This window comes from Haliotis rubra, unplaced genomic scaffold, assembly GCF_003918875.1.
Source record: "Haliotis rubra isolate DU_JTF1 unplaced genomic scaffold, ASM391887v1 Scf517, whole genome shotgun sequence".
Taxonomy (NCBI): Eukaryota; Metazoa; Mollusca; class Gastropoda; order Lepetellida; family Haliotidae; genus Haliotis; species Haliotis rubra.
In genome coordinates this window covers 417,273-441,516 of record NW_025767210.1, presented here as the reverse complement: position 1 = coordinate 441,516, position 24,244 = coordinate 417,273, and the positions used below count along the sequence as shown (strand labels likewise).

The 24,244-nt window shown below is 42.5% G+C and overlaps 1 protein-coding gene across 1 annotated transcript in view; it reads right to left on the bottom strand.

The window, feature by feature from the left end:
* Positions 1-24,244, bottom strand: part of LOC124292425 — a 28,701-nt gene extending 4,457 nt beyond the window's left edge. Inside the window, exons 1-6 of the mRNA XM_046729505.1 lie at positions 24,070-24,244; positions 16,616-16,684; positions 15,523-15,840; positions 13,436-13,483; positions 12,814-13,167; positions 10,445-10,477 (exon numbers count right to left, since the gene is read on the bottom strand). Coding sequence (XP_046585461.1) covers positions 10,445-10,477; positions 12,814-13,167; positions 13,436-13,483; positions 15,523-15,840; positions 16,616-16,670 — 808 coding nt within the window. The 5' untranslated portion in view covers positions 16,671-16,684; positions 24,070-24,244. The remainder of the gene's footprint in view (positions 1-10,444; positions 10,478-12,813; positions 13,168-13,435; positions 13,484-15,522; positions 15,841-16,615; positions 16,685-24,069) is intronic.

Here is a 24,244-nt window from a genome sequence, read left to right as displayed (position 1 = left end):
TGTTATATATGTCAGTAACAGTTGAGTCTGTAACTTGATGTTATATATGTTAGCATCAGGTGAGCCTGTAATACGATGTTATATATGTCGGCATCAGGTGAGCCTGTAACACGATGTTATCTATTTCGGTATCAGGTGATCCTGCAACACGATGTTATATATGTCGGCCTCAGGTGAGTCTGTAACACGATGTGATATATGTTAGTATCAGGTGAAAATGTAACACAATGTCATATATGTTGGTATCAGGTGTGCCTGCAACACAATGTTATATATCTTAGTGTCAGGTGAGTCTGTAACACTATGTTATATATGTCGGTATCAGGTGAGTCTGTAACACGATGTTATATAAGTTAGTATCCGGTGAAAATGTAACACGATGTCATATATGTTGGTATCAGGTGTGCCTGTAACACAATGTTATATATCTTAGTGTCAGGTGAGTCTGTAACACGATGTTATATATCTTAGTGTCAGGTGAGTCTGTAACACTATGTTATATATGTCGGTATCAGGTGAGTCTGTTACACGATGTTATATAAGTTAGTATCCGGTGAAAATGTAACACGATGTCATATATGTCGGTATCAGGTGACCCTGTAACACAATGTTATATATGTCGGTATCAGGTGACCCTGTAACACAATGTTATATATGTCGGTATCAGTTGAGCCTGTAATACGATGGTATATATATTATCATTAGGTGAGCCTGTAACATGATGTTATATATGTCGGTATCAGGATACCCTGTAACACGATGTCATATATGTATGCATCAGGTGACCCTGTAACACGATGTTATATATGTCGGTATCAGGTGACCCTGTAACACGATGTTATCTATTTTGGTATCAAGTGAGCCTGTAACACGATGGCAAATATTTCGGTATCAGGAGACCCTGTAACACGATGTCATATATGTTCGTATCAGGAGACCCTGTAACCCGAAGTCATATATGTATGTATCAGGAGACCCTGTAACACGATGTCATATATGTTCGGATCAGGAGACCCTGTAACGCGATGTCATATATGTTAGTATCACGTGAGCCTGTAACACGATGTTACATATGTCAGTATGAGGTGAGCCTGTAACACTATCTTATATATTTCGATATCAGGTGAGCCTGTAACACGATGTTATATATGTCGGTATCAGGTGAGCCTGCAACACGATGTTATATATGTCAGTAACAATTGAGTCTGTAACTCGATGTTATATATGTCGGCATCAGGTGAGCCTGTAACACGATGTTATATATGTCGGTATCAGGTGAGCCTGTAACACGATGTCATATATGTTCGTATCAGGTGACCCTGTAACACGATGTTACATATGTCAGTATGAGGTGAGTCTGTAACACGATGTTATCTATTTCGGTATCAGGTGAGCCTGTAACTCGATGTTATATATGTCGGTATCAAGTGAGCCTGCAACACGATGTTATATATGTTAGTATCAGGTGAAAATGTAACACAATGTCATATATGTTGGTGTCAGGTGTGCCTGCAACACAATGTTATATATCTTAGTGTCAGGTGAGTCTGTAACACGATGTTATATATGTCGGTATCAGGTGAATCTGTAACACGATGTTATATATGTTAGTATCAGGTGAAAATGTAACACGATGTCATATATGTTAGTATCAGGTGAGCCTGTAACACGATGTTATCTATTTAGGTATCAGGTGAGCCTGTAACTCGATGTTATATATGTCGGTATCAGGTGAACCTGCAACACGATGTTATATATGTCAGTAACAGTTGAGTCTGTAACTTGATGTTATATATGTTAGCATCAGGTGAGCCTGTAATACGATGTTATATATGTCGGCATCAGGTGAGCCTGTAACACGATGTTATCTATTTCGGTATCAGGTGATCCTGCAACACGATGTTATATATGTCGGCCTCAGGTGAGTCTGTAACACGATGTGATATATGTTAGTATCAGGTGAGTCTGGTAACACAATGTCATATATGTTGGTATCAGGTGAGCCTGCAACACAATGTTATATATCTTAGTGTCAGGTGAGTCTGTAACACTATGTTATATATGTCGGTATCAGGTGAGTCTGTAACACGATGTTATATATGTTAGTATCCGGTGAAAATGTAACACGATGTCATATATATGTTGGTATCAGGTGAGCCTGTAACACAATGTTATATATCTTAGTGTCAGGTGAGTCTGTAACACGATGTTATATATCTTAGTGTCAGGTGAGTCTGTAACACTATGTTATATATGTCGGTATCAGGTGAGTCTGTTACACGATGTTATATAAGTTAGTATCCGGTGAAAATGTAACACGATGTCATATATGTCGGTATCAGGTGACCCTGTAACACAATGTTATATATGTCGGTATCAGGTGACCCTGTAACACAATGTTATATATGTCGGTATCAGTTGAGCCTGTAATACGATGGTATATATATTATCATTAGGTGAGCCTGTAACATGATGTTATATATGTCGGTATCAGGATACCCTGTAACACGATGTCATATATGTATGCATCAGGTGACCCTGTAACACGATGTTATATATGTCGGTATCAGGTGACCCTGTAACACGATGTTATCTATTTTGGTATCAAGTGAGCCTGTAACACGATGGCAAATATTTCGGTATCAGGAGACCCTGTAACACGATGTCATATATGTTCGTATCAGGAGACCCTGTAACCCGAAGTCATATATGTATGTATCAGGAGACCCTGTAACACGATGTCATATATGTTCGGATCAGGAGACCCTGTAACGCGATGTCATATATGTTAGTATCACGTGAGCCTGTAACACGATGTTACATATGTCAGTATGAGGTGAGCCTGTAACACTATCTTATATATTTCGATATCAGGTGAGCCTGTAACACGATGTTATATATGTCGGTATCAGGTGAGCCTGCAACACGATGTTATATATGTCAGTAACAATTGAGTCTGTAACTCGATGTTATATATGTCGGCATCAGGTGAGCCTGTAACACGATGTTATATATGTCGGTATCAGGTGAGCCTGTAACACGATGTCATATATGTTCGTATCAGGTGACCCTGTAACACGATGTTACATATGTCAGTATGAGGTGAGTCTGTAACACGATGTTATCTATTTCGGTATCAGGTGAGCCTGTAACTCGATGTTATATATGTCGGTATCAAGTGAGCCTGCAACACGATGTTATATATGTTAGTATCAGGTGAAAATGTAACACAATGTCATATATGTTGGTGTCAGGTGTGCCTGCAACACAATGTTATATATCTTAGTGTCAGGTGAGTCTGTAACACGATGTTATATATGTCGGTATCAGGTGAATCTGTAACACGATGTTATATATGTTAGTATCCGGTGAAAATGTAACACGATGTCATATATTGTTGGTATCAGGTGTGCCTGCAACACAATGTTATATATGTTAGTGTCAGGTGAGTCTGTAACACGATGTTATATATGCCGGTAACAGGTGAACCTGTAAGACGATGTTATATATGTCGGCATCAGGTGAGCCTGTAACACGATGTTATATATATCGGTATCAGGTGATCCTGCAACACGATGTTATATATGTCTGTAACAGGTGAGTCTGTAACACGATGTTATATATGTCGGCATCAGGTGAGCCTGTAACACGATGTTATATATATCGGTATCAGGTGAGCCTGCAACACGATGTTATATATGTCGGTAACAGGTGACCCTGTAACACGATGTTATATATGTCTGTTTCAGGTGAGTCTGTCACTTGATGTTATATATGTTAGCATCAGGTGAGGCTGTAACACGATGTCATGTATGTCGGTAACAGGTGAGTTAGTAGCACAATGTTATATATGTCGGAAACAGGTGAGTTAGTAACACAATGTTATGTATGTAAGTTTCAGATTAGCCTATAACACGATGTTATATATGTCGGTATCAGGTGAGTCTGTAACACGATGTTAAATATCTTAGTATCAGGTGAAAATGTAACACGATGTCATATATGTTGGTATCAGGTGTGTCTGCAACACAGTGTTATATATCTTAGTGTCAGGTGAGTCTGTAACACGACGTTATATATGTCGGTATCAAGTGAGTCTGTAACACAAGGTTATATAAGTTAGTATCCGGTGAAAATGTAACACGATGTTATATATGTTCTCATCAGGTGAAGATGTAACACGATGTCATATATGTCGGTATCAGGTGACCCTGTAAGACAATGTTATATATGTCGGTATCAGGTGACCCTGTAACACAATGTTATATATGTCGGTATCAGTTGAGCCTGTAATACGATGGTATATATGTTATCATTAGGTGAGCCTGTAACACGATGTTATATATGTCGGCATCAGGAGACCCTGTAACACGATGTCATATATGTTCGCATCAGGTGACCCTGTAACACGATGTTATCCATTTCTGTATCAAGTGAGCCTGTAACACGATGTTATATATGTTAGTATCAGGTGAAAATGTAACACGATGTCATATATGTTGGTATCAGGTGTGCCTGTAACACAATGTTATACATCTTAGTGTCAGATGTGTCTGTAACACAATGTTATATATGTTAGTATCAGGTGAAAATGTAACACGATGTCATATATGTCGGTATCAGGTGACCCTGTAACACAATGTTATATATGTCGGTATCAGGAGACCCTGTAACACAATGTTATATATGTCGGTATCAGTTGAGCCTGTAATACGATGGTATATATGTTATCATTAGTTGAGCCTGTAACATGATGTTATATATGTCGTTATCAGGAGACCCTGTAACACTATGTCATATATATTCGCATCAGGTGAGCCTGTAACACGATGTTATATATGTCGGTCTCAGGTGACCCTGTAACACGATGTTATCCATTTTTTAGATCAAGTGAGCCTATAACACGATGTTATGTATGTTAGTATCAGGTGAAAATGTAACACGATGTCATATATGTTGGTATCAGGTGTGCCTGTAACACAATGTTATATATCTTAGTGTCAGGTGTGTCTGTAACACGATGTTATATATGTTAGTATCAGGTGAAAATGTAACACGATGTCATATATGTCGGTATCAGGTGACCCTGTAAGACAATGTTATGTATGTCGGTATCAGGTGACCCTGTAACACAATGTTATATATCTCGGTATCAGTTGAGCCTGTAATACGATGGTATATATGTTATCATTAGGTGAGCTTGTAACACGATGTTATATATGTCGGTATCAGGAGACCCTGTAACACGATGTCATATATGTTCGCATCAGGTGACCCTGTAACACGATGTTATATATGTCGGTATCAGGTGACCCTGTAACACGATGTTATCCATTTCTGTATCAAGTGAGCCTATAACACGATGTTATATATGTTAGTATCAGGTGACCCTGTAACACGATGTTATATATGTCGGTCTCAGGTGACCCTGTAACACGATGTTATCCATTTTTGTATCAAGTGAGCCTATAACACGATGTTATATATGTTAGTATCAGGTGAAAATGTAACACGATGTCATATATGTTGGCATCAGGTGTGCCTGTAACACAATGTTATATATCTTAGTGTCAGGTGTGTCTGTAACACGATGTTATATATGTCGATAACAGGTGAGTCTGTATCTCGATGTTATATATGTGGGCATCAAGTGAGCCTATAACACGATGTTATATATGTTAGTATCAGGTGAGCCTATAACACGATGTTATATATGTTAGCATCAGGTGAGCCTATAACACGATGTTATATATGTTAGTATCAGGTGAGCCTATAACACGATGTTATATATGTTAGCATCAGGTGAGCCTGCAACACGATGTTATATATGTCGGTAACAGGTGAACCTGTAACACGTTGTTATATATGTCGGTATCAGGTGATCCTGTAACACGATGTTATATATGTTCGTATCAGGTGACCCTGTAACACGATGTTACATATGTCAGTATGAGGTGAGCCTGTAACACGATGTTATCTTTTTCGGTATCAGGTGAGCCTGTAACTCGATGTTATATATGTCGGTATCAGGTGAGCCTGCAACACGATGTTATATATGTCGGTATGAGGTGATCCTGCCACAAGATGTTATATATGTCGGTAACAGGTGAGTCTGTAACTCGATGTTATATATGTTAGCATCAGGTGAGCCTGTAATACGATGTTATATATGTCGGCATCAGGTGAGCCTGTAACACGATGTTATATATGTCGGTATGAGGTGATCCTGCCACAAGATGTTATATATGTCGGTAACAGGTGAGTCTGTAATACGATGTTATATATGTCGGTATCAGGTGACCCTGCAACACGATGTTATATATGTCGGTATCAGGTGACCCTGTAACACGTTGTTATATATGTCTGTTTCAGGTGAGTCTGTAACTTGATGTTATATATGTTAGCAACAGGTGAGCCTGTAATACGATGTTATATATGTCGGCATCAGGTGAGCCTCTAACACGATGTTATATATGTCGGTATCAGGTGACCCTGCAACACGATGTTATATATGTCGGTAACAGGTGACCCTGTAACACGTTGTTATATATGTCTGTTTCAGGTGAGTCTATAACTTGATGTTATATATGTTAGCATCAGGTGAGGCTGTAATACGATGTTATATATGTCGGCATCAGGTGAGCCTGTAACACGATGTTATATATGTCGGTATCAGGTGAGCCTGTAACACGATGTCATATATGTTCGTCTCAGGTGACCCTATAACACGATGTTACATATGTCAGTATGAGGTGAGCCTGTAACACGATGTTATTTATTTCGGTATCAGGTGAGCATGCAACACGATGTTATATATGTCGGTAACGGGTGACCCTGTAACACGTTGTTATCTATTTCGGTATCAGGTGAGCGTGTAACTCGATGTTATATATGTCGGTATCAGGTGAGCCTGCAACACGATGTTATATATGTCAGTAACAGTTGAGTCTGTAACTTGATGTTATATATGTTAGCATCAGGTGAGCCTGTAATACGATGTTATATATGTTAGCATCAGGTGAGCCTGCAACACGATGTTATATATGTCGGTATGAGGTGACCCTGCAACACGATGTTATATATGTCGGTAACAGGTGAGTCTGTAACTCGATGTTATATATGTCGGCATCAGGTGAGCCTGTAATACGATGTTATATATATCGGTATCAGGTGAGCCTGCAACACGATGTTATATATGTCGGTAACAGGTGACCCTGTAACACGTTGTTATATATGTCTGTTTCAGGTGAGTCTGTAACTTGATGTTATATATGTTAGCATCAGGTGAGCCTGTAATACGATGTTATATATGTCGGCATCAGGTGAGCCTGTAACACGATGTTATATATGTCGGTATCAGGTAAGCCTGTAACACGATGTCATATATGTTCGTCTCAAGTGACCCTGTAACACGATGTTACATATGTCAGTATGAGGTGAGCCTGTAACACGATGTTATCTATTTCGGTATCAGGTGAGCATGCAACACGATGTTATATATGTCGGTAACACGTGACCCTGTAACACGTTGTTATATATGTCTGTTTTAGGTGAGTCTGTAACACGATGTTATATATGTCGGTAACAGGTGAGTTAGTAACACAATGTTATAAATGTCGGAAACAGATGAGCCTGTAACTCGATGTTATATATGTCGGTATCAGGTGAGCCTGCAACACAATGTTATATATGTTAGTATCAGGTGAAAATGTAACACGATGTCATATATGTTGGTATCAGGTGTGCCTGCAACACAATGTTATATATCTTAGTGTCAGGTGAGTCTGTAACACGATGTTATATATGTCGGTATCCGGTGAAAATGTAACACGATGTCATATATGTTGGTATCAGGTGTGCCTGCAACACAATGTTATATATCTTAGTGTCAGGTGAGTCTGTAACACGATGTTATATATGTTAGTATCAGGTGAAAATGTAACACGATGTCATATATGTCGGTATCAGGTGTGCCTGCAACACAATGTTATATATCTTAGTGTCAGGTGAGTCTGTAACACGATGTTATATATCTTAGTATCAGTTGAAAATGTAACACGATGTCATATATGTCGGTATCAGGTGACCCTGTAACACAATGTTATATATGTCGGTATCAGGAGACCCTGTAACACAATGTTATATATGTCGTATCAGTTGAGCCTGTAATACGATGGTATATATATTATCATTAGGTGAACCTGTAACATGATGTTATATATGTCGGTATCAGGATACCCTGTAACACGATGTCATATATGTATGCATCAGGTGACCCTGTAACACGATGTTATATATGTCGGTATCAGGTGACCCTGCAACACGATGTTATCTATTTTGGTATCAAGTGAGCCTGTAACACGATGGTAAATATGTCGGTATCAGAAGACCCTGTAACACGATGTCATATATGTTCGTATCAGGAGACCCTGTAACCCGAAGTCATATATGTTCGTATCAGGAGACACTGTAACAAGATGTCATATATGTTCGTATCAGGAGACCCTGTAACACGATGTCATATCTGTTAGTATGAGGTGAGCCTGTAACACGATGTTATCTATTTCGGTATCAGTTGAGCCTGTAACACGATGTCATATATGTTCGTCTCAGGTGACCCTGTAACACGATGTTATATATGTCGGTAACAGGTGAGTCTGTAACTCGATGTTATATATGTCGGCATCAGGTGAGCCTGTAACACGATGATATATATGTCGGTATCAGGTGACCCCGCAACACAATGTTATATATGTCGGCATCAGGTGAGCCTGTAACACGATGTTATATATGTCGGCATCAGGTGAGCCTGTAACACGATGTTATATATGTCGGTAACAGGTGAGTCTGTAACACGATGTTATATATGTCGGTATCAGATGAGCCTATATCACGGTGTTATATATGTCGGTATCAGGTGAGTCTGTAACACGACGTTATATATGTCGGTAGGTTATAACCACTGGTATTTTGATTGATCAATGTAACTGTCTATGTCATCATTTGCTGATCGTCGTTGTTTACTTTGACGCTGCCGTTAAGGGCGTTGTCACGACAAAACATGTTGCGAATGAGTGAAGGAGTATTGTTTTACGTCCCCTTTCAGCTGGGAGACAGCCGAAATGGGCTTCACACGTTGTACGTGACAAGCGAACGATTTTATTAAGAGGCTGCCCCACCGCCTAAAACATCTGAAATTCATTTGGTGAGAAACGTTTTGTCGTCATGGTCACTATCGATCATGTCAGAAAACAACTTATCAAATGGTTCGACACAGTGGATCTATATGAGCATGAGAAAGCCGAACTGTCTTCACAGTGGCACAGACTGGGAATCCTCACGTTGCCACCACGCTGCACAGGACTAACAGGAAAATGTATATACGGGGGACACGCACGCACGCACGCACACACGCAGGCGTGCAGGAAAGCATGCACGTACACACACGTGGGAGAAACAGACAGACACATACTGACACATACAAACACACACAGACACGAACGCGAGCACGCATACACACAGAATAACATACACGCAGAGGCATACACACACGCGCCCAGTGAGTGAGTGAGTAAGTGAGCGAGTGAGTTAAAATTTTAAGTCAATATTTCAGGCATATCGTGACTAAATCAAATTATAGATTTATAGTAACTGAAAGTAGATATTAAAAACATGTCAACGAATGACAGTAAAGCACGTTACTTGATTATCACATACATGTATATAAATTTAAAACTAGTCATTAAATCTAAAATATCTTAACTATAAATGACAATACAATATATAAACAGGCTATAGATCGCCAACAACTGATGGTAAATCACCAGACTAGAGACTATGGGGACAGCACATTTGCTTGGACCATAACTGTTAACGAACTGTTAATTGAACTTCCTTAATTGTTAATGGTGATATTTATAATTACGAATCGAATTGATTCTTCATTAGATCAATTAACCTTGTTGTCATAGGCGAAGGAGGCTGCAATATTCTTTAAATTTTAGGTTGGCATCGCTGGATGAATGTAAGGACATCAGATCAACAATTTGGCCTGTACAAGTTGATTCCCACTCTTCACAAAGAAGCCAGTCTTAAGAAATGTATATATGTACTGCCATTAAGTGCAAAGACATGCTTGGCAGTTACCATTTTATTATTGTTATTATGTTTTAATGCTATATATGTCAATAAAGAATGAAAAGCATTTGTAAAACTTTTGTTTGTTCGGCCCATATGACAAAGAATAAGGCCCTATTGACAATTTCTTCACGGCCCATTTGACTTTCACCACGGCCCATTTGACTTTTTCCATCGGCCCATTTGACTTGGCACTTCTCGGCTCTTTTGTCCTTCGGCCCATTTCACTAGATCCCCATTTGCTTCCTGCATGGCACGCTCACACAGAGATGTTAGTATGTACACGCCCATAACTAGTCCAACTTACCTGCAAGAGGGGACACCGTGGTAACAGGAGCACCTGGATAAAACCAAAACAAATTACTAATTATAGGTGATGAATATTCATGTCATAGATATCGATAATTATATTTGATAACCATATGTTGGATTTTTAAAGGAATGTAAAGGCATATTCATAATATTCTATAATTCGTTTCAGATAGAGTGTGTCTTGTGACTTAAATCCTTTTCTTATGATATACATGTATAGTACTTGGTTTAGGGTTTAAGAATATGAATGCAGCAGGAACTGTACATTTTAAATGGCATTTTAAACCCGACTAACAACGTTACTTTAAACCAAATTGTAAAATGTACACCCCGGATGTGCTTGGCGTATGCGACCCGTACGTTTGAAAACTTGTGTTAAGTAAATGCTATACACATGTGTCCCATTTTGTTTGGGTACCGCCGACTGTTAGATCATCAAGATGGTGGGTAATTCATTCTCGTTGTACATGTAAGGGTACCTTGTGGTTCTCTCCGTTAAGTACAGACAGAACAATCAGTACAACAACATTCGGAAAATTTATATATAATAACGAATTAATCAATATGGAATCTTGTGTAAACATACCAGGTTAAAAAGACTAGAGGGCTATGTGACCGTCACCGTGCAGGTGAATATATGCCCATCCAGACTGCCTCTACCCATGGATGACAGAGCGCCTGCTGGCGGACAGAGCGTCGTCTATAGATGCTGGAGGATGGAGCGTCTGCTGATAGAGCTTCTACTGGTGAATAGAGCGTCTGCTGGTAGGTAGAACGTCTGCTGGTTAATAGAGCGTCTGCTGGTAGGTAGAGCTTCTACTGGTGGATAGAGCGTCTGCTGGTAGGTAGAACGTCTGCTGGTTAATAGAGCTGTCTGCTGGTAGGTAGAGCGTTTGCTGATAGGTAGAGTGACTGCTGATAGAACGTCAGCTGGTGGATAGAGCGTCTGCTGATAGAGCGTCAGCTGGTGGATAGAGCGTCTGCTGATAGAACGTCTGCTGGTTCATAGAACATCGGCTGTTAGAGAGTCTGCTGGTTGATAGAGAGTCTAGTGATGGATATATCGTCTGCTGGTGGATAGAGCGTCTGCTGGTGGATAGAACGTCTGCTGGTAGGTAGAACATCTGCTGATAGAGCGTCTGCTGATAGAGCGTCTGCTGGTTGATAGAACATCGGCAAATAGAGTGTCTGCTGATGGAGCATCTGCTGGTTGATAGAACATCGGCAAATAGAGTGTCTGCTGATAGAGCGTCTGCTGGTTGATAGAAAATCGGCAAATAGAACGTCTGCTGATAGAGCGTCTGCTGGTTGATAGAACATCGCCAAATAGAGCGTCTGCTGATGGAGCATCTGCTGGTTGATAGAACATCGGCAAATAGAGTGTCTGCTGATAGAGCGTCTGCTGGTTGATAGAACATCGGCAAATAGAGTGTCTGCTGATAGAGCGTCTGCTGGTTGATAGAACATCGGCAAATAGAGCGTCTGCTGATAGAGCGTCTGCTGGTTGATAGAATATCGGCAAATAGAGCGTCTGCTGATAGAGCGTCAGCTGATAGAGAGTCTGCTGATAGATTGTCTGCTGGTTGATAGAACATCGACATATAGAGCGTCTGGTGATAGAGCGTCAGCTGATAGAGAGTTTGCTGATAGATTGTCTGCTGGTTGATAGAATATCGGCAAATAGAGCGTCTGCTGGTTGATAGAACACCGCCAAATAGAGCGTCTGCTGATAGAGCGTCTGCTGATTGATAGAATATCGGCAAATAGAGCGTCTGCTGATAGAGCGTCAGCTGATAGAGAGTCTGCTGATAGATTGTCTGCTGGTTGATAGAGAGTTTCGTGATGGATACATCGTCTGCTGGTGGATAGAGCGTTTGCTGGTGGATAGAGCGTCTGCTGATAGAGGGTCTGCTGTGGACAGAGCGTCTCCTGATACAGCGTCTGATGGTGGGTAGATCGTCCGCTGATACAGCGTCTGATGGTGGGTAGATCGTCCGCTGATACAGCGTCTGATGGTGGGTAGAGCGTCTGATGGTGGGTAGAGCGTCTGATGGTGGGTAGAGCGTCTGATGGTGGGTAGAGCGTCTGATGGTGAAGCAGCATCTGCTCATTGTTCGATCACTGGTCGAGTCATGCCAACAGCAGTAGCAAAATAGCAATTCTTGGCGGTCGGTTTTGAGAGATTAGAACAAAGACGATTGGTCGGCTCTCTGCCAGTTTGGAGTAAGTAGTCTTACACTGTGGTAGAGTATATTAGTGGGCCATAGAAATGGCATTAGTCAAGATTAATATAGGCAGGCACGCACGCATGCACACACGCACGCACGCGCGCACACACACACACACCCACATACATCCACTTACCAGTCTCCATAACGATGTCGAAGGAGTTGCTAGGTTGATCTACCAGATGATTGCGACAGGACCACGTGGACTGCAGGTGAGGTCTTGCAACCAGTGTGACGATGTGCTCACTGCTGTTGACGCTGACGTAGTGACTGACGACTGCTGTTCTGTTTCCTTCCTCAGGATCAACCAGCAAAAGCGTTCCGTTCTGAAACGTCACCGCAAACATGGTATCGTTTCGGATCCAGACCATTTCGAAGTCCTCTGACTGCGACAGGAGAGTAGCATTCTCAGCATCCAAACGGCAGCTCATTGTAAAGTTGCTGCCCTCAACAATTCCTGTCGACGGCTGGACTGTAAATGTTAGGTTCCCTAAATGAATAAAGAAGGTAATTAGCACTTATATATATTACATACCTCTGCCATATCTCCGACTTAGTTTTCGATCCCCCCAAATCCTTAAATGTTTACTTATAGTGCACATAATGTTTATCCTAAAATCAGAAGTTTGTTAACCTCTACCCATATATAATCATTGTTAAATATTTGTCGGTGTTGTCTTTTAAGGAAAGAATCTTTGACGAATGAATGGAAGTTGTGTGCAGCTGGTTGTGGACGAAGACAGGTGATGGTAACATACCGCTGACGGTCATCATGAGTTCTGTGACTTTCCCACTGGGCGTGCCACCTGTAGCAGGAAGTAGACTATGGTAAGATGTAAGATATTTCTTCATGATGCCCATAGATTTTACGATCAAAGTGAATTCGACCCGTGAAGATCCGAGTTAAAAGTGGTCGTCAGCAACCCATGCTTTTCGTAAAAGGCGACTGACGGGATCGGGTGATCAGGCTTGCTCACGTGGTTGACACATGTCATCGTATCCCAAATGTGTAGATCGATGCTCATGCTGTTGATCACTGGATTGTCTGGTCCAGACTCGATAATTTACCAACCGCCGCCATATTGCTGGAATATTGCTGAGTGCGGCGTTAAACAATATACCAACCAGCCCTAATGAATTCCTCTTGAGTGAGTGAGTGAGGTGAGTTTAGTTTTACGCCGCACTCAGCAATATTCCACCTATATGGCGGCGGTCTGTAAATAATCGAGTCTGGACCAGACAGTCCAGTGATCAACAGCATGAGCATTGATATGCGCAATATTGGGAACCGATGTGAGCGAGCCTGACCACCCGATCCCGTTAGACAAGCAAGGGTTACTGAAGGCTCATTCTAACCCGGACCTTCACGGGTGAATTCCTCTTGAAGTAATGGTAGATGAAACTAGATTATTCCCCACTTACAACTTGCAGACCCTACTACTTTTGGTTCCTAACTATTGTAGAGTCATTATGTGGCATATCATCTAGAATAACCTCTTCGAGTGGCATGTTTAGAAGTTGGAGATGGACAATACTTTACCCAATGAACAACTTCTTTATTCGGATGATGCGACGTTTCGTTACGATAATACCATACTTGCTAAATACCGATACAAGAATCTGTATCGAAACGTCGCATCATCCTTATTTACTAGACAACGATACAAGAATCTGTATCGAAACGTCGCATCATCCATACTTGCTAGACAACGATACAAGAATCTGTATCGAAACGTCGCATCATCCATACTTGCTAGACAACGATACAAGAATCTGTATCGAAACGTCGCATCATCCATACTTAGTGGACAACGATACAAGAATCTGTGTCGAAACGTCGCATCATCCATACTTACTAGACAACGATACAAGAATCTGTATCGAAACGTCGCATCATCCATACTTGCTAGACAACGATACAAGAATCTGTATCGAAACGTCGCATTATCCATAATTACTAGACAACGATACAAGAATCTGTGTCGAAACGTCGCATCATCCATACTTACTAGACAACGATACAAGAATCTGTATCGAAACGTCGCATTATCCATAATTACTAGACAACGATACAATAATCTGTATCGAAACGTTGCATCATCCATACTTACTAGACAACGATACAAGAATCTGTATCGAAACGTCGCATCATCCATACTCACTAGACAACGATACAAGAATCTGTATCGAAACGTCGCATTATCCATAATTACTAGACAACGATACAATAATCTGTATCGAAACGTTGCATCATCCATACTTACTAGACAACGATACAAGAATCTGTATCGAAACGTCGGATCATCCATACTTAGTGGACAACGATACAAGAATCTGTATCGAAACGTCGCATCATCCATACTTACTAGACAACGATACAAGAATCTGTATCGAAACGTCGCATCATCCGAATAGAGAAGTTGTTCATCCATAAAGTTGTGTCCTTATGATCAAGAAAGTATTGACTACTGACACTTTACTGACAAAGTATAATCCCAAATATGACATATGTTACATTTGACCACTTTCTATAAATGGCATTGTGTATTCACAGCTTTAGGCCGTGAGAGGGGTACACAAAGTCCGTGGTCTAGACTACCAGTTGTAAGATGTTTTTGTGGAAACAGCGGTGGCTGAGTGATTTAGATGACTGGCTGTGTATGCTGGCGATTAGGTGCGCGACTCTGAAAGTGTGGGATCGAATCCTGGATGCGACTAAACCCAACAAAAGTACCAGAATAGATCTGTATTTTACTGAGAAAGTGTAATCCCAAATAGAACGTGTTAAAGATATATTGATTAATGTCGCCACAGCTCACAACGGAATATTCCCCATACTACATACCTGGCAGACAGATTTCGTTGCTCCAGTCCCCATCATCATCATCATCATCATCGCCACATTGCCATTTATAACTGTCAGACATGGATGAGGATTCTTGGATGTATACATAATGATCATTCCAGCCTGTGTATACTCGTACTTTGTCAATAAACTGGAGATCTTTATAGAGGGCTCGAAAAAGCACTGTCTTAAGTACTATTGTGTTATTCAGTTTCCAATAGTACAAAAACTTGGGTCTCCATCCGTCGTTTGAACAAAGCAAATCGATCCGGTTTGAACGGTGAGATTTGTACCTGGCGCCTTTAAGATGAAGTGTACCTGAAGAAAGACATCACACAATTACTATTACTAAACATCCACTGCTGCAAAAAGACAATTTCTATGGATTTATCTTTACATAAAAAAATCGAATCCTATTCGTCGCCAAGTGTTTCTAGTTTACTGTTTGTAAGTCATGTTTAGATAAACGGACTGAACGAAATTGTGATTATGAAAAGAACAAAAGCGTACGACAAAATCAAAACTTTTGTGTCAGTGCTTGAAAAAACACACAGAAAAGACATGGTTGTTTCTCGAACCGTGATGAGGCCCTCGCTCTTCCAGTAAATATTATCGTTTTTCATTCTGTATATAATGCGCTGACTGACAGAATGTTGTACCGAAACCCTCGCTATGAACCCACGACCCTCTTGCTATCAGCCCTCGACTCTCCCACCAGCAACACCCGACACCCTCGCTGTCAACCCACTATCCCCTTGTTACCACCCCACGATCTCCTCGCCACCAACCCTCGAAACAGTCGCCCAAAACCCACAAACCCCTCGCCCCAAACTCATAACCCCTGCGCCAAAAACCCACAACCCCCTCACCAAAACCTCATAACCCTCGCGCCAAAGCCCACAACCCCATCGCCACCAACACACGACCCCCTCATTAACGGACAGACCCCTCACCAAAAACAAAGGACCCCCTCGCCACCAAACCCTGCCCTCCTCACCATCTAACACTCGCCCCCCTCCCTGCAAAACCCACGGCTCCCTCGTGCTACCCGCGCCCCCAAGAAGTTTTACGAGTTTAAAATATCCATACTCACTGTATGACTGACTCACAAGCACGAGACAGAAAACTGCAAGATTCGCAATCCACATCCCAGGGTTGCTCACTGCAACATGTTCAAGTATGTGTCAGGTGAAAACTGTAAGGTTTGCTTGCAACTTAAATTAGGTGCACAGATATCTTCCTTATTTTCAACAATCCGAAAACACATGCAGCAGATCCTGGCACAAACAAGGGGTGTAATTGTATTTGCCCCCTATTATTGAGGAATCACACAGTATGTGTTTTTGCTTATTTATCGTCATATTCACGCTATTTGACGTCCGTCTATAAACTCTCCAGGGGATAGTTACTGACATGTGCATCCATCTATTATATGCTACTGGGATACGAGGACATGCTGACTGTCCATATGACATTAATATAGCCTGCAGGGCATCACCACAGTCCTTATGACACTTACACAGTTTTCATGAGGTCAACCCAACCTGCATGACATTAACACAATTTTCATGATATCAAAACAACCTGCATGACATCAGCACAGGACGCATGACATCAACTCATCTTTCATGACATTAACACGACCCGTATGACATCAACACAGCCCGCATGACATTAACACAGCCTGAATGACATCAACAGTGACAGCATGACACTGACACAACATGCATGACATCAACACAGCCTGCTTGACATCAACACAACCTGCATGATATCAACACAGCTTGCGTGACATGAACACAGCATGAAAGACATCAACACAGCGTGCATGATATCAACACAGCCCACATGACATCAACACATCTTCCGTGACATCAACACAGCCTGCATGGCATATACACAGTCTGCATGACATCAACACAGCTGGCATGACATCAAAACGGACTGGATGACATTGACACAGCCTGAAAGACATCAACACAGTCTGCATGACATTAACACAGCCTCAATGACATCAACCCAGCCTGCATGATATCGACACAGCCAGCATGACATTAACAGGGCCTGCATGACATCAACACAGTCTGCATGACATCATCACAGCCCGCATGACATCAACACAACCAAAATGACATTGACACATCTTCATGACATCAACACGGACAGCATGACATTGAAACAGCCTGCATGACTATCAACATAGCTAGCATAACATTAACAGCCTCCATGACATCAAAACAGCCCGGTAGACATCAACATAGCGTGCATGACATTAACACAACCTGCATGACATCAGCACACACTGCATGACATCAACACAGCCTGCATGATATCAAGGCAGCCTGCATAAAATTACAGGGCCTGCATGACATCAACACAGCCTTCATGATATTAACAGAGCCTGCATGATATCAACACAGCCTGCGTGACATCAACACAGCCCGAAAGACTTCAACACAGCGTGAAAGACATCTACACAGTCTCCATGACATGGACACATCTTTCATGACATCAATACGTCTGCATGACATCAACACAGCCTGCATGATATCAAGGCAGCCTGCATAACAATAACAGGGCCTGCATGACATCAACACAGCTTTCATGATATCAACACAGCCCGAAAGACATCAACACAGCCTAAATGACATTGACACATCTTCATGACATCAATGCGGACAGCATGACATTGAAACAGCCTGCATGACTATCCACATAGCTAGCATAACATTAACAGCCTGCATGACATCAACACTTTAACACAACCTGCATGACATCAACACAGCCTGCATGACATCAACACAGAATGCATGATATCAAGGCAGCCTGCATAACATTAACAGAGCCTGCATAACATCAACACAGTATGCATGACATCAACACAGCCTGCGTGACATCAACACAGCCCGATAGACATCAACACTGCGTGCATGATATCGACACAGCCCACATGACATCAACACATCTTCCGTGACATCAACACAGCCTGCACGGCATATGCACAGACTGCATGACATCAACACAGCCTGCAGGACATCAACACAGTCTGCATGATATCAGCACAGCCCGCATGACATCAACACAGCCCGCATGACATCAACACAGCCCGAAATACATCAACACAGCACGTATAAGATGAACACATCCTGCACGGCATCAACACAGCCTACATGATATCAACATAGCTTGCATGACATCAACACAGCCTGAAAGACATCAACACAGCCCGCATAACATGAACACAGCCTGCATAATATCAAGTCAGCCTGCATAACATTAACAAAGACAGCATGATATCAACACAGCCTGCGTGTAATCAACACAGCCCGTTGACTTCAACACATCTTCCGTGACATCAACACAGCCTGCATGGCATAAACATAGCCCGCATGACATCAAAACAGCCAGCATGACATCAACACATCCCGAAAGACATCAACACAGCCTGCATGACATCAACACATCTTTCATGACATCAAAACGGAGTGCATGACATTGACTCAGCCTGAAAGACATCAGCACAGTCTGCATGACATTAACACAGCCTGCATGACATCAACCCAGCCAGCATGGTATCAACACAGCCTGCATGGTATCAACACAGCCAGCGTAACATTAACAGAGCCTGCATGATATCAACACAGCTGCATGACATCAACACAGACCGAAAGACATCAACACAGCCCGCATAACATGAACACAGCCTGCATGACATTAACACATGCTGCATGACACCAACGAAGCCCGCATGACATCAACACAGCTTGCATGACATGAACACAACCCGAAAGACATCAACACAGCATATATGAGATCAACTCATCCTGCACGGTATCAACACAGCCCGCATGACATTAACACAGCCTGCATGACATCAACACAGCTTGCATGACATTGACATATCTTTCATAAAATCAAAATAGCTATCATGTCATTAACACAGCCTGCATGACAGCAACTCATCCTGCATGACATCAACACAGGGCGAAAGACATCAACACAGCCTGCATAACTTAAACAGAGCCCGCATGACACCAACACAGCATGCATGGCATTAATAGAGCCTGCATATTATCAACACAGCCTGCATGACATCAACACAGCTTGGATGATATTGACGCAACTTTCATGACATCAAAATAGCTAGCATGTCATTACACAGCCTGCATGACATCAACACAGGGCGAAAGACGTCAACACAGCCTGCATAACTTTAACAGAGCCCGCATGACATCAACACATCATGCATGGCATTAATAGAGCCTGCATGATATCAACACAGCCCGCATGACATCAACACAGCCTGCATGACGATAACACAGCTTGCATGACGATAACACAGCCTGCATGACATCAACAAAGCCCGAAATACATCAATAAAGCCCGCATGAGATCAACACAAACTGCATGGCATCAACAAAGCTTCATGACATCAACACAGCCTGCAGGACATCAACACAGCCCGAAAGACATCAACACAGCCTGTATGACATTGACATATCTTTCATGACATCAATATAGATAGCATGACATTAACGGGGCCTGCTTTACAACAACACAGCCTTCATGACATGAACAGAGCCTGCATGACGTCGACACAGCCTTCATGACATCACCCAGCCTGCATGCCATTAACACAGCCCGCATGACATGAACACAGCCTGCATGACATCACCCAGCCTGCAGAACATTAACAGCCTGCATGACATCACTCAGCCTGCATGTCATTAACACAGCCCGCATGACATCAACACAGCCTGCATGACATCAACAGAGCCCGAAAGACATCAACACAACCTGCGTGACATCAACACAGCCCGCATGACATTGACACAGCCTGCATGACATCACCCAGCCTGAATAACATAAACAGCCTGCATGACATCACTCAGCCTGCATGTCATTAACACAGCCCGCATGACATCAACACAGCCTGTATGACATCAACACAGCCCGAAAGACATCAACACAACCTGCGTGACATCAACACAGCCTGCATGACATTGCCACATCTTTCATGACATCAACATAGCTAGCATGACAGTTACAAAGCCTGGATGACCTTAACAAAGCCTGCATGACAACACAGCCTTCATGACATGAACAGAGCCTGCATGACGTCGACACAGCCTTCATGACATCACCCAGCCTGCATGCCATTAACACAGCCCGCATGACATGAACACAGCCTGCATGACATCACGAAGCCTGCAGAACATTAACAGCCTGCATGACATCACTCAGCCTGCATGTCATTAACACAGCCCGCATGACATCAACACAGCCTGCATGACATCAACAGAGCCCGAAAGACATCAACACAACCTGCGTGACATCAACACAGCCCGCATGACATTGACACAGCCTGCATGACATCACCCAGCCTGAATAACATAAACAGCCTGCATGACATCACTCAGCCTGCATGTCATTAACACAGCCCGCATGACATCAACACAGCCTGTATGACATCAACACAGCCCGAAAGACATCAACACAACCTGCGTGACATCAACACAGCCTGCATGACATTGCCACATCTTTCATGACATCAACATAGCTAGCATGACAGTTACAAAGCCTGGATGACCTTAACAAAGCCTGCATGACAACACAGCCTGCATGACATTAACAGATCCTGCATGATGTCGACACAGCCTTCATAAAATCACCCAGCCTGCATGTCATTAACACAACCCGTATGACATTAACACAGCCTGCATGACATTAACAGCCTGCATGCATCACCCAGCCTGCAAAACATTAACAGCCCACATGACATCACCCAGCCTTCATGTCATTAACACAGCCCGCATGACATCGACACAGCCTGCATGACATCAACCCAGCCTGCATGACATTATTAGAGTCTGCATGATGTCGACATAGAACCATGACATTAACAGAGCCCGTATGACATCAACACAGCCTGCATGACATCAACCCAGACTGCATGACATCAAAACAGCCTGCATGAGATTAACAGACCCCGCGTGATATCAACACAATCTGCAAGATATCAACACAGCCCACATGACATCAACTCATCTTTCCTGACATCAACAGAGCCTGCATGACTTTAACACAGCCCGCATGACATCTACACATCGACACAGTTTTCATGACATCAAAACAGGTTTGCATGACATTAATACCGCATGACATTAACGCATCAACACTGTTTGCATGGCATTAATACGGTTGGCGTTGCACTGGATCAAACCAACCTGGTTTACGGGAACCATGCTACATATGACAGAATGACAGAATGACCATTGCAGGAGTCGGTAACAGATGTACCCATACTTTCCGTGGTGTATCGGCCGATATGTCTCGAGGTATCGAAGAAAGTGTTGATATATATCTGTCTTATACTCCGGTCGAGCTGATATTTACAAAATATATTTTGTTTCGTTAAAAAGTAGACATTTTCTTTCATTTGATTCATTTGTACCCATACTTTAAAACCCTCCAAAGTCTTTATTCGCGGTAACCCAATGAGCACGTGCAAAATGTGCAAGTAAGTTCTTGAAAATACCGAATGCACACGAAGCACCAAACAAATGTTTTCACGACCCTTGCACGACGTGGACAAGCGTTGACATACACAAGTATGAAATCATTCCCGATTGGTCCTCCGTAAAGTCTGCCGTGGACATCAAGAATCTCTGTATCGAATGCCGTTCACGGTGCCATTTGTAAGAACACACAGATCGGATTCACCGTCCCAGTTGATTCCACCCCACACTATGATGGAGCCACCTTTATATCTGTGATGTTCAAGAATATCATAGTGTGCTAAATGTTAACCCTGTCTTCTCTACACTTTTACATCAGAAAGTATCAGGCAGTAGCTGGACTCATCTTGTGCAGTCCAATTCACATGGTCAGAAGCCCACTGTCGACATGCACCAAGGTGACCGGGGTTTCAGGGGATTCCAACACAGGCTCGTCTCGCACGTGAACCATTCTTTTGCATTCGGACCGTTGTGTTGTGGGGTGGGGTGTGTATATGCGGGGATGCCCCCCCCCCCCCACACACACACCACACCAACCCCCTCTCCCCGAGAACACTTCCATGGGGAGCTTTCCCCACTAACCTTTGCACTTCATGATTAAAAGTCTCACACATGTGTGAGGATTGTTTTAATGTCTTTCTGTGTACTTTAGCCCTTATTTTGTATCCGTATATTCCGACTGTCCAGTGCGGAACCTCCCATGCACTGTGCTTGTTTTATGAGGCATGTAAATATTACCCTCACTCTCGCCGGAAATCCTACATAACAACAATAGGTCGGGCAGTACACCTACACTTTGAATACAGGAAACCATAGCAACGAAACCGGAAGTGTTGTATGATTTGATTTAAACGTATACAGCACCGGTATAGTGATTGGTCGGTAAGACTGGATATATGAAATACAAGCGAGGAGAGGCATTGATGGACACGTTCAAGATAACTGCATTGTCATGGTGATCTGTGAGGGTTTAGGACATGCCGTGACAATGCGAGCGAGATTTTGAGTGGGATATGCTTGATATGAATATGGCCACCTTTCAGCTTACGGACAAAGAGCTTGTTTTGTTCTCTTAATGCTGAGCTGCAGGCAGGGTGACAACAAGTACCATACAGATGACAAGACTTTATGGATGACCAACTTTTTTATGTTAACAATGGCGACGTTTCGGTATAGATTCTTATACCGTTTTTAAGCATATCTTCTAGAAGGCCACTCAAACAAAACACGTACCATCTTCTACCGTGATATGATAGAAACAATGAGTGAATGAAGTTGAAGACACGTTGAGCTGCATCACGGTGTGTCAGCTTGATGTGGGATCAAGGTTCACATCGCATGTAGGTCGAATAATGTGTACCACAGTGATGAGACGCCTGGGCAGGGATATGGCGCTGACAACCGAGCATTGTTAGACAGATCGGATCCGGGCAAGGTTAAAGAATGTTTCTATACACTAACCATCTCATCTCTCGTCCACCACTACACCTCCATGTGACAAAGTCCCATATGCTAAATGAGCACCTGACAGCCACGTCTAGGGGACACAGCGTCTACCCGGAGAGAGGAGGGTCGGCGGCTGGATCCCCAGAAACATCCCACTAAACAACGTTGAAAGACGACTTGGTGTTACTCTACCTGGCGTTAAGATTACAGGGAGGATATAACAAGGACTGGGCAGCTCGCTCGCTCTCTTACTCTCTCCCCTTTCTCTCTCTCCTCTTTCTCTCTCTCCCTCTCCCTGAATCGCCCTCCCCGTCTCTCTCTCTCCTTTTCTCTCTTTCTCTCTCTCTCTCTCTCTCTCTCTCTCTCTCTCTCTCTCTCTCTCTCTCTCTCTCTCTCTCTCTCTCTCTCTCTCTCTCTCTTTCTCTCTCTCTCTCCTACACCTCCTACACACACACACACACACACCTATGTGTGACAATTTACGTCTACACATAAATGCAATAATCTTGAACGTGAAACGTCAAACCCCATATCGCCTCTTGTAAACATTGCAAGACGATTGAGTCAAATTCACCAAACATACCTTTCTCGGAAATATCAACACGCCCAACTCCGTTATATCCCACGCATGAATGTCGTATATATGAGCTACAAGGATAATTTAGTGTGGTGTTCTACATTCTCGTTGAACAGGGCGGAATGATTCAGTGTCGGCTACACATCAACGAGGAAGTGTATCATCATGGCTGTCGAGACCA